The sequence below is a fragment of the Hippocampus bargibanti genome, linkage group LG06 (assembly GCF_051943395.1).
Source record: "Hippocampus bargibanti isolate YZ-2025 linkage group LG06, ASM5194339v1, whole genome shotgun sequence".
NCBI lineage: Eukaryota > Metazoa > Chordata > Actinopteri > Syngnathiformes > Syngnathidae > Hippocampus > Hippocampus bargibanti.
Window position 1 is genome coordinate 9,350,957 of NC_142739.1, and position 13,081 is coordinate 9,364,037.

General features: G+C 42.6%; 1 protein-coding gene across 6 annotated transcripts in view; it reads left to right on the forward strand.

The window, feature by feature from the left end:
* The window catches only part of mef2d (myocyte enhancer factor 2d), a 100,090-nt gene that overhangs the window by 47,395 nt on the left and 39,614 nt on the right, over positions 1 to 13,081 (forward strand). For 5 of the 6 annotated variants that reach the window (XM_088998028.1, XM_088998023.1, XM_088998026.1 and 2 more), the window contains exons 2-3: positions 1,221 to 1,502; positions 11,320 to 11,523. In XM_088998028.1, the coding sequence (XP_088854154.1) occupies positions 1,449 to 1,502; positions 11,320 to 11,523 (258 nt within the window). In that variant the 5' untranslated portion in view covers positions 1,221 to 1,448. Of the gene's footprint in view, positions 1 to 1,220; positions 1,503 to 11,319; positions 11,524 to 13,081 lie in introns of those variants that run through there. The other variant, XM_088998027.1, reaches the window with a different exon arrangement.

Genomic DNA, 13,081 nt, shown 5'->3' on the forward strand with positions numbered 1-13,081 from the left:
TAGTCGCCATTGAATTTGGCCTCGGCCCACATGACAAGACTCACAATGTAGGCCGGCAGGTCGGCAGCGAACGCAAACAATGTCGGCGAACTGGCGCAGCGTCATCGTAGCTCGTGCGTACACACCGTCTGCATGCCTGCGTATACAGTATGTCTTTATTTATCGGTGGCTATTTTTACTTCGCAGCCACAAATAGTAGCAAAGGCGCCCAAAAGCGGCCCCGGTTTCCCTCGGCATTCCCGGCGTCACGCCGTCTGCTCATTCATTCATAACTTTGAAGCAACACTGCCCGCATTCTTCGACTTTGGAACGTTAGGAACGTTCTCCCGACCACAACCGGCAACTTTTACTACTTACACGCTTGGACGGAAGCACCGTTTATTTAGGCAAAGGGTGGATAAATATTTATTCTCCATTCATTTTCTTCCACATCCCGTCGTTTTTTTTTCTTTTGAATTGAAATGGAATATTTTGAAAATTAAATTATTTTTTTATATAAATGTAATAGTTTCATGGAAAAAAGCATAGTGTAAAAAGTAACTTCATTTTCATCCTTATTACGAGATTTAAGTCTCTTTTTGTTACATTAGAAATTAAGTCATAGTATTACATGAAAGTCATAGTTTTTTGTGGGGCAAGTTTTCTTATGAGACCACAAACAAAAAAAAAATACACTGTATAATTAATATTTTTTTCTTTCGAGGAAGAATAACAAGCCGAGCAAATAAAAAACCAAATAAAACACACACACACACAGAAGCGCGCACGCGCACACAAAAGACTGCACAGCCGCCGTCCTCTGCATCGGCCGGCGTCCCTGGCAGCCCCGACCGGGCAGCCGGTTGCCGTGGGTGACCGGCCGATCAGTGATGTGGCGGTGATGCCTCTAATGAAGCTGACACAGCACAGCCTCCCCGCTCGCCGGGCCGCCAAGGGCCTCCTGCTCTCCATGTAGTAACAAAATCACCCCCCCCCCCACACTGAAACCACCCCTTCCCCCAGCTCGACTTGTTTCATGTGCGGCTGATTTGATGACTGCCTCATTTATTCTCTTGTTTATCGACTGGGTCGAAGCAAAGACGGTGTTTGTGGTGGCCTAAAATGGGTCACGGTCTGCAAAACCGAGTAACCCCCCCGCTGCCGCCGCTGCTACCGCTGCCCCCGCACCATCACCAACACATTACTCCCTGTGTGTTGAATGGCCGTGTGTTGTTTTCCAGGAGCCGTCCAGCTGAGGTGAAGGCGAGGGCACAGCCGCCCTGGAAACGAGGACCATGATCTGAAGGCTCGCCGGTCCGCTGTTCATTCTCCGTCGTCATCATCACGAAATAAACGGCTCGTCCCGCGTCCAGCAGGAAGTGCTTCAACGTAACGAGCAGGAAGTGGAAGAAGATTCAGTCCCCATCACCGTGAGCCCCTCCCCCGACGTCCGCCGCAACGACATCAACATGGGGAGGAAAAAGATTCAGATTCAGAGGATCACTGATGAGCGCAACAGACAGGTTAGTGCTCCGTGAACCCTCTCGGATGGGCTTTATGGGGTAGAAGCTTTGGCGCAGACGTGGTGTAAAGTTAGATCTCAATTTGATCCCCAAAAAAGGTTGAAACAACATCTCTCAAAGCGATTCTCCACCCTCCACATACTCTTGGATTGTCACATACAGGTTCCCATCTGCATTTTATTTATTTGTTATTGTTTTTTGTTGTGTTGTTTATCTTTTTGTTCTATTTGTCTATCTCTTTCCTTTCTCTGTATCTCTCTCTCTTTCTCTCTTTGTTTCTCTCTCCCTGTCTCTCCCTAGCTAGCTGGCTAACTTCCCACCTACTTAGCTATCTACTCACCTACCGAGCTAGCCACCCACCTATCTAGCTAGCTACCCACCTACCTAGCTAGCTACACACCTACCTTGCTACCACAGCTCGGTAGCCACTTGCCAACTAAATTGCATGTCAATAAGCGCAAATAACTTCCTAAACCAAAGAATAATAACAAAGACAAACAACGGCAATTCCGAAAGAGCTACAAAATAGAAATATAGAAGAATACATTTCCCACTGGAGCATGCACTGTTGCGATCACCCCGTGTTTCTTGAACAACACGTGAGCATTCTCTTCAGCAGTATCAGCACAACACGACATTCCGAGTTTATTTTCCTCCCTCACAAGGCTCATGAGAAACCGTAGACCATCATGGGAGGAGAGGGGGTATCTCCCAACTTGTTGGAAACGTGGTTACATCGGGAGCATATTGTCATCCAGGATGAAAAGCTAAATGATCCATCGAAAACAAGTCGCCTGCTAAATGGGCTTCGCTCGATTGAGCCCATCGAGTAATAGATTTGACATGGCCACCTCCAGCAGCCCACAGTCGGGGGAACAACAAAACGGCGGCGGAGGAGATGAAGAACAAAGTAAATAAAATAAAAAGCCAGGCCGCCGGCTTTTTAGAGCCGGTGGGAGGAATTATCCTCTGCTTTTTATTTCTTCCTCATCAATCCCAGCAGGTTGTATTTCCATAAAGGCGTGCAAATGACACCCACAGGCTATCAAGGATTCTTATTCGGATGTGAGTGGAGCGATTTGCGGTCCGGTTGATGCATCCGGAGTTCATATCAGGTGTCCAGCGGAGAGTTTGACGAACTCACTGGATGGATTGATTGACCCTGGGGTGAGTCAGGATATTGTGAAATTCCCGGAATAAATCAGGAATGAATCAAATGGAAGGTTGAAGATCTGCCGTGCATCCCTCAGCCACCTGTGGTGGCTTCGTAATAATAATAATAATACTAATAATAATAATAATACATTACATTTTAAGCACCTTTTCAAAGTTCTCAAGGACACTTCAAAACCTCAGCTTACGAACTTAATTGGTTCCCACAAAGTGTGTGTAAGGCAAAAAGTGTGTCTTCCAAACATTAATTTCCCATAGGAAACCATTAAAAATGAGAATAATCCATTTCCAGGTCCCCATGAAACATAATTTTCTACTAAATACGCCTTAAAACTACACAAAATATACATTATTGTATGTATAATAAATGTATTATTGTATTGTAATTAAATAATTAAACTGGACTGTATAATAGCAGTATTTGGACCCGGGGCGTACAACTTTTACGTCGGGCGCACAATTTTCAAAACGAACGTTCGTTTGGCAATACTCTGCACCTCGCATACTCTGCACCGGCAGCCAATCAGAAGCCTGCTTTGGACTACACCCTGAATGAAAAGTGTACTTCAGAGAAATTCGCTGAGAAAGGAGTCCACGTAGCTTTGAGCAGACAACACAATGCGAACATTGCATTGTGCACCATGACGACAAACGACAGCTGGAGCAAAATCTTCAGCAAGGGTTATTTACCATAAATTAGGCAAGGGAGCATTTGTGGTAGGTAGTTTCTTAATTTAAAAAAAGCAGAGGACTACTCCCAGCAGCTCCACTGATTGTTCCTATTGTTCTGACTAACGACTGGCCTGATTGCCCCACTTCCTCCGGTATCACCTCATCCCTGCTCTCCCCAACCTGAGAGCAGGGACTTATCATAGCTGAGTCCGGCATCGCCATGTCTGGACAGTAGGGATATATATATAGGGCCTAAACTACCAGTAAGACTTTAGTTTGCTGATGAAGTTTCTTGGATAAGAAGCGAAACGTCCGACACCTTCAAAGAAGTACAGATGACGGCTGAAGAAACATTTTCATCGATCAACAGAAGTTTTTCAACCTCTTCTATTGCCTGACACCGTTGCTTGGACAACACAGAAACATCCTTAGCCACACGTATCAATGCTCGGTACTGGGACGCTATATCACACAAACGCACACCTCGTTCCTTTTTCCTCGGTGATCTCCTTCTGCTCGACCGTAATTTTGTTTTGTGTCCTCTTCGGCTGAAAACTAGCCTATATGGTGGGTTTTTTTTCGGTCCCAAATAAGCTAAAGTATCCACTCGATAGCAAACCACTATGCACTTAGAGAAAGGGGTTGTGGAAAAGTAGTCCGGCAGCCATGGTGGCGCTGTTCGGACGTGTGGTTTGGTGTTCTTTCGCCGAAAACTGGTCCGCCAGCCATTGTGGCACTCCGTGCGTTTCCCGAAAACTAGTTCATATGCCAAGATTATTCTCGCAATTTTAATGTTCATAAGTTGAAAAGTTTGTTAGCTAAAGCCTTTGTAAACCGAGGTATCACTGTATACCGATACATATGCGGATATCTCACTAATCCATAGTAATCTTACTTTGTTTGGCAGAGGACAAAGAATATATGTCAATACTGCTGACATGTCTTTGATAGTGCTATTATATACATCTAGAGAGATTGTTATTGGATTGGATTGGATTGGATATGCCTTTATTAGTCTCACAGTGGAGAAATTTACATTTCACAGCAGCAAAGTGATGAAAGGAATGGAAGTAGAAAAACAAAATACATGAGCTGCTGGAAAGGCAGCCACTCTCGCGGCGCCGTCTCGAAGTCATAAGAACAAAAAAAAACTAAATAACAAATAATATGACAGCATAGAGACAATATGACAAAACAAAGACACAGAGAGACATTCATTCTTCAGGACTTGCTGTACCCTCTTTGTGATGACATGAAGCAGTTCTAGATGAAAGAGAAGAGGATCAAAGCGTCTTTCCACCAGTGGATCAGGGACATCATGGTGGAATGTACACGTCGACTACAAGCTAAATGTTGAAAGCAAACACGCAGCTGTAGCATCCATTGACGAAAAGAGATTGTCTCACATCTCCTGTTCCACATAAATCTGCTTCAATTCCAAGCCGCAACAGTTCCACATACGCATCGGCGCTCTGCGCTGACGCTCCTTTCTTCTTATCGCGGGTTCCTCAAGCCATGCATCCATCCAGCCGCAGACTGTCCAACAGCACTGACCTTTCCGCTAAACAAAGCGGGGCTGTGCAGATGCTGCCCATTATAGGCACAAAAAAGCACAATGGCCCCTTTGGTGTCCAGCGATGGCAGTCGAATGGCTCCGACATTCCTCCCATTCAAAAACAGTACTGGCATATTCATGCTGCCGAAAAGGCGCAACCGCTCAGCACAGTCTCCTCCTTGATGAATGTCGTGGTCAAAAATGCTGAAAAACAATCTGTATCCGTTCCACACGATGCATAACAACACAAAGTGACAAAAGAAAACACAAAACAAGACAAAAACAACCAAAAAAAAACAAGGCTCATGAGAGCACTTGCTGACGGCTGCCTACTCGGGCGCCATCTTGGACTTCTTATGAAACCAATGAGAGTATGTGTTTCAGTACTCCCTCACATACTTACATTTCAATTAACATAGTGTGTTAATTGAAATTGTTGAGTGTCATAAGTGTGTGAAAATCTTCTTTTCCGGCTTATTCAGTCGTATTTGATGATTCACCAAATGTGGCAAACAGCCGCAATATCGCACCAACGACTAACGGCTCCCTTCACGATTACTCTGTCGAAATGAGGCCAAGTCAAGGCATTCTCTTAAAGGGCACACGTCTATTTGCAGGTGTCTGTTAAAAAAAAACAAGAGAATAACATGTTTTCTTTTGGAGCTTAATGAAGAGCGACACCGACAAAAGGGAATCGAATGGATGCCGGAGAACATGAGAGGACCCGTCACCCTCCCACATGTTGATTGGGGAGATGTTTCGTAAAAAGCTCCACCAAACAAACACCCAGCGCGAGTGTGGGCCCGGCTCGGAGCATGACAGTATCTCCAATTGCACATTTCTTCTTCTTCTTTCTGTTCTCCTTTCAAGCATTACTCACACTGTGAAGCATTGCTGGGGTTTTTTTTTCCAAGCCAGTATTGACATTTTGTAAAGACAAATGTTTTACAGAAAACGTGATTTTCTTATTATGAAAACCTGTCAGCTTTTGGTACAAAATATATGGCCCCAACAAAATTGACTTTGATGTATTTATTTTTTTGCCATTTTGGTTTGCAGCAGTCAAAATTCTGGCCAATCTTAGGCATCCATGAGGGAATTATTTCAAACTTCTGTCAAATTTTAAAAACAGATCCAGAGTGTTGAACACCCCCAAATTGGGAACTGCTTGAATTTTCACAGGCAGCTGAGTTGCAAGACTTGTAGTAGTGTGTTAGTTGCCATTTTAGTCAAACCCCTTTCATGAGTCGACATACAGAGAAGTCATACCCAAAAAATACAGGAAGTCTGACATTTTTGACAGGTGTGACCATTTTCGCAAGTCGACCAAAAAGCACTGTAAAACTTAAGCTTTCTCACTTGCATGAATCCTTTCGGGGACGTCGTTGACTGCAATGGACATCTTATGCCTTTCCAGCAGCTGATGTATTTTGTTTTTCTACTTTCATTCCTTTCATCACTTTGCTGCTGTGAAATGTAAATTTCTCCACTGTGAGACTAATAAAGGCAAATCCAATCCAATCCAATCAGATAATAAGGTTACAGGGTGCATGAAAAGTATTAAATGACCATGTCAGTTTTGCAGACCCACAAAAATTCTCAAGAAGACTTTTTTTCCCAATGGCTGTTTGAAACCACAAAGACCAACTTGTCTGAAAAATAATATGATTCCTACCATATTTGAAGTCTACGGTGTTTTACTGTGAATTCCGAGTTGTATAATCATATTTAGATAGATGGTAATTTGATTATCCTTTATTAGTCTCACAGAGGAGGCATTTACATTTCACAGCAGCAAAGGTTTGGAAGGAAGAAGAAAGGAAAGGAAGAAATAGAAAAACAAAACACAGGATCTGCTGGAAAGGCAGCCACAATCTCTGCGCCATTTTGAAGTCAAAACAACAAAAAAGTACATCTAATAATAATAATAATAATAATAATAATAATACAACACAAAGACATAGTCATTCAATGTTAAGTACTTCCTGCACTCTTTGTTGTATCGAGCAGTTCTTGGACTTCTTTATATATATTTCATTTACAAACGCCTTTCAAAACTTTATTTTACTTTATTATAAGTTTAATAATTATACAGTAATAATAATAATAAGAATTATTATTATTATTAAGTTCTGCTCATTGCATGTAATCATTATCTTGAGGGGCAAAAAAATATATACAAATTGCCAGTTATTGAAAAAAATATAGCGAGCAAAGCAAAAACATACTAATCTTTTTTTTCACCAGTTGCCATGGCGGCTCTGACCGTGTTGACGTTCCAACCTCGCGCGCGAGCTAACAAATACTAGCGAGCCGTTGGCTACGGGAAAACGACAAGAGTCCGCGGCAGCTCTCAGTGGTGGTTTTCCTCATCCATCTGCCACGCGAGCAGAACTCTGCCAAGACACTCGCATGCACACACGCATCAAAAAAACAAAACAATGCCATCCTTTTTTTTAAACTTTTTCCGTTGCCATTGGTTACCTGCTCTTCACCTTCTGTCCAGCTAGTTTGTCCTGGATCGAACATGAGAGAAGCAAACTACCCAATACAGTAGGAAATAGGGCGATGGCAATCCATGTTGCACACAATCCGACAAATTTTGACACAGGCGAAGCTGCTCAACGCTGTATGTTGTCATTCTCAAAACAATTTCATTGAAGTGATATTCTTTTAGACGCATTATGTCAATGGACGTCTTAATGTCTGTATTGCATGAAGTCCACAAACGGATGGCATCCTTCAGCAATTTTTTTTTGAATTATTTTTTTTTCCCCTTCACTCACCAAATGACCCCCCCACTCTCTGCGCGATAGCAAATGATTGCGTTATATGACGCTGAGGAGGCGAGCAACGACAGAGACGAGAGGATAAAATAAAGGAAGTAACGCGGTGTGAGGTCCTTCTTTCACGTTGGCCCTTCTCCTCGTTCATCCTGCTGCTCTGACATGTTGCAGCATCTGTCATGCTTCCTTCTCACCCCTCCTCCTCCCCTTTCGCCCTCGTTCTCTCGTCGCTTCCTGCTGCCACAAATCAAATTATATCGGGGTCGTATCCACGGGCAACCACTTTCCCTCCGCGTCGCCCCCCCCTCCCACCCTCACCCAACCCGTTTCCCACCTCATCACACGGTGCCGCGATCATCTCACCCACCTCCACTTCCCTCCCCTTCCCACAGCTCTCATCTTTATCTCTGTGCACATCGACATATCACACTTGCGCGCACACACACTTACATGCACACAAACAGACATGTTGACAGACTCATTTCCTCAAGACTCATCTTAACTTAACCTTACCTAAAGCTAATCGCAAAGTACATTTTTTCATGTACGCATTTTGATGGATGACATTGGGAATGGACAGCAATAGCAATTGTGACAGTTGATTTGACCCAAACTAATTTTAATGCCATTATGGCCATTTACAGTCCAGTGTGTCCAAATTTGAGGCCCCGATTTGTTTACATAGCACACTGAAGTGAAGTGGTTCTCAGGAACAATGCTAAAACCAAAAAATTGTCAATCGCTGTGTTTGGAATGGTATTTGACAAAATGAAGTGTACCATATTTTCCGGTGTATAAGGCGGACTAATACAATGAAGCAGCAATTGTAGGCGGATTACAATATTCGCAGGGATATATTCTTTATCCCCTGCAAGCAAAGCTACTGAATGAATCACTTTTTGTGAAACTCTCGTATCTGTATTACACTGCCCCCAGGTGGCCAATGATGCGTGGAGTCCGAGTGACATACAAAACACACAAAATGCCTTTACATGTTATTTAATGATGTTAGTATAATATTGGGTGTTATCATATTGAATTCAACGTAACAAAAATATTCTTGATCGGTAACATTCCTTTTAGTGAGAAAAGATTATTTGAAATTTGTGTACCGGATTTTCCAGTGTATAAGGCGCACAGGACGATAAGGTGCAATGAATGAAAACAGTTTTCCAAATATGCAGACAAATATGAACAACGGTACAAACGAACATTTTTGGAGTAACATATGTGGTATTCTCTCCAGTTGTACATGTACATATCCTTATAGAGCATACATTTTATTTCATGTTTATTTTTCAGTACAAACCAATACAGGTTACTCATACAAGCCTTAAACATACATTCATTACAAAATATAGCACTGAAGCAACTTACATACGAATTCAGCTTACGAACGACTGTTCAGAGTGTTCTTGTTTGTAAGTTGGGGAGTGTCTGTAATATAACAATAGATAAAAGTTTTCCAAATATTAGGCACACCACATAAGGCACTACAGTAGAGGCTGAGGTGACGCACGACTTCTTCTACAGGGGGAAATGGAGTCGGTGACTGCTGATAGTCATTGCGAGACCTGTTGCAGCTCAACATTCACATATAAGGCGCACCATATAAGGGGCAGCGGCATCTTTTGAAGAAAATTAATGCTTTTAATAATAATAATAATAATAATAATAATAATAATAATAATAATAATAATAATAATAATAATAATAATACATTTCATTTATAAGCGCCTTTCAAAACTCTCAAGGACACTTTACAGTCACCTACTTTTTTTGTACGGGTGAGCAGTGGCAGCCATTCACGCTAGCGTTCACTCTACCCGGAAGTACATACATATACATCTATACATATACATCGTCTATTTGATGATATCCGAGTGATATTGGAGTGCTTTCTCAGCGATAATTTTACCTAGTTCCTCATCAATTTGGTTCTGTTTAGCTGGGTTGATAGATTTTTGCATAACGTGTCTCCAGGAGCTCTGGGTTGTACATCTTAGAAGTTGTGATATTGCAGCAGCAACAGATGAAGGCAGACACACTAGAAACTTCATTAATAGCTGGTTCTCTTGCTTGTCTTTTCTGTTCAAATTGTACAGATGGCTTGTGCGGTTTTGGGTGCGCCTTCTACAACAGAAAATACGGTAACTAAATTGTGTGCTGTTATTTGAAAAGGCAGGTATGGGATGTATAAGAACCGGTACAAAAGAGTATTACTGGGTTTTGTTGCCTCACAGTCATCAAAATGGAATACAGCTTCTGTTTCTCGACAGTAAAGAGGTTTAAAACGGAGCCCTGTGAGACACCACAACTAGGATATCAAAATCCATAGAAATCATTCTTCTTCTTGCCGATTTGTCCAAATCAGCATCTCTTTGTTGGTTGACTGAAATATTTTTGTTTCAAAGCAAACCGGCACCCCACGCTCACATCTCTCATTCGCACTCACCTTCTGAGTACTCTCACAAATGTGTGTGTGTGTGTGTGTGTGTGTGTGTGTGTGTGTATGAAAGGAAGAGAGAGATAGAGAGGGCGGGCGGGCATGGAAAAGAGCATGGCAGAGTGTGAAAGTGACGAGGATAGTCAACGTGACAGCAGACGAGAAGCATGTTTGGCCAGGCTGCCCTCGAGTCTGTTGCCTAAAAACAGCCCCCCCCCTCCGCCCCCTTCTCCCTTGAATGCAATCTGATGCAATGAATGGTGTAATGGAAAACAGCAGAAGTGTGATTAAAAGTGTTGAAATTGTACTTCGCGTTAAATCGAGAGTAAACAAAACCTGTCTGCTCGATCTGCAATCCCGACCGAGCGGGTGTAGATAAAGCTTACGGCCTGTCAATCAACTGCTTTGGCCCACATTTGTAATATCGAGTCTTTACACGGGTGGCTTGTCACACGGGGTGTCTGTAGTTACTGCTGTTGTAACGGCCGCCAGCATTTATTCTTTGCTAGTCGTCGCGTTGGTGACTGCCCCAAAGATAGTTGAACTTAGCATAATGAAATTTAGTCAGTATGTCTATCATCAATAAAGCCACAAAAATAGTCTTAAGAAGTCAGCGTTTCGAACCAGACACGAAGTCTCCTATTTTAAATGAACTAGCCAAATATCTTGTGTACTGCAGTTGAAACATTCACTCATTTTCGGAAATTGAAATGATGACTTAGAGCGCCATTCACAAATTTCTTTGGGTTTTGTTTTTTCATGCTTGGGTGCCGATAAAGCGCTGGACATGGCCTCTGGCAATGCTTCTTCTTTTCCACAAGGGGGGTAGCATTTCCCTTTTTTCCATGTTAGCGCTTTGTTCCAGCTTCAGCTGTCGTTAAAGCGCTATATCAATCAATATGAATGGATTGTATTTTGGACAGCTGCCCTCATTTCAAGATCATATAACTCCAGACCCATATAATTTAGAAATTAACTCTTTTTCTGATGAAAGAAAGTCTAAGGTTTCTAACACTGTGTTGAATATTTATGTCGGCCTAAAACTCAATCTTCTGTGGGTCCTGGAATTCAAGTGACAATAACAACAACCCTGGCACTTACGTGGACACATTTTCGCACACTTCTGGCAGTGAATGGGTTAATGCTCAGCGCAACGCTTCAACTGTGTTTCTTTCCGCCACGCAGGTGACTTTCACCAAACGGAAGTTTGGCCTGATGAAGAAGGCGTACGAACTGAGCGTGCTGTGCGACTGCGAGATCGCCCTCATCATCTTCAACCACTCGAACAAGCTCTTCCAGTACGCCAGCACCGACATGGATAAGGTGCTGCTCAAGTACACCGAATACAACGAGCCGCACGAGAGCCGAACCAATGCCGACATCATCGAGGTAACGTGTCGAGACCCCCCTCCCCACCACACGCACACACACACACACACACACACACACACACACACACACACACACACACACACACACACACACACACACACACACACACACACACACACACACACACAATTTTAACCTACAATTTACTGTGGCAGATTGTAAATTTCATTTGACTGTGCACGTCGAAGACAAATTTGGTGACACACACCAACACTTCTAATTACCGTGTTTGCATTAGCCGTTAGCTATTGCACCATAATGTTATGAGGCTATTTTGTGTGATTTGTGAAGGTGGACCTATCGATTGCAAAGTTAGCTACTTCCGCGACTGGGAGACATGTGCTTTGACTTTCAAATTAAGAGCATAAGACAGAAAGTGCCACATAACTCTGAATACTGCGAATGTAACAGAATTCTCCGTGTATGTCGTTTTATATACTCATCCATTTTCGATTACGCATATTCTTGGTTTGATTTTTTTGTGTACTCTACCACTTTTTGACCTAGAAAGCCACACACACACTCACTTTCATGTGTGCGAAGCCACTTTTTGTGATTGAGAGGAGCACAGCATTGAGTTCTGCCATTGCCATTGCTGAATATTTTCGAAAATTGAAAATATGACATAAAGCGCCGTTCCCGGATTTGTTTGGGTTCTGTTTTTTTCATGCTTGGGTGCCGATATAGCGCTGGCCATGGCCTCTGGCAATGTTTTTTTAATTTTCCACAAGGGGGCAGCATTTTCCTTTTTCCTTGTTAGTGCTTTACTCCAGCTTCAGCTGTTGTTAAAGTGCTATATAAACCAATATTTATGTATTGCATTGTATTTTGAACAGTCACCCTCATTTCAAGCTGATAAACTCCATATCATATAAATTCATATAATTTAGAAATTAACTCTTTTTTTCTGATGGGAGAAGAGCTTGTAAGGTTTTTAACGCTGTATTGAATGACCATTTTGTGTTTCGGAGCCTTTTACTGAGCGAGTTGCTTGTTCTGTAGCCACAAGGGGACATAAGTCTTCTTGTGCCGGTCCCAAGCCTGGATAAATACAGAGGGTTGTGTCAGGAAGGGCATCCGACGTAAAAGCTTGGCCAAAACAAACATGCAAATCAAACCTCTGAAGATGGAGGACACTGATTCGCTGTGGCGATCCCTTGAAGGGAAAAGCCGAAAGGAAAAGAAGAAGAAGAAGATTGAATGTTTATTTAGTCCTAAAACTCAATATTTTGTGGATCCTGGAATTAAGTGACAATGACAAAAAACCCTGCGCACTGGAGTGGACACATTTTTGCACGTCCGGCAGTGAATCCGTTAAAATACAATATTGCCCACCCACTTATTTTTCTGTTTGATCCTTATATAGTATAATAACAGCATAATTGGTTTTATTGTTCCTGTTTCTCCATCATGAGCAATTATCAGTCAAGTGCGGTCAAACCAGCTGAGGAAAAGATGACTTTCAGCTTTTGTTTTTGTGTGCTTGTGTGTGTGACGAGCGCCAATGCCAAATGGGCAATAAAAGGACGGCGTGTGATTTAGGGAGATTTTGATA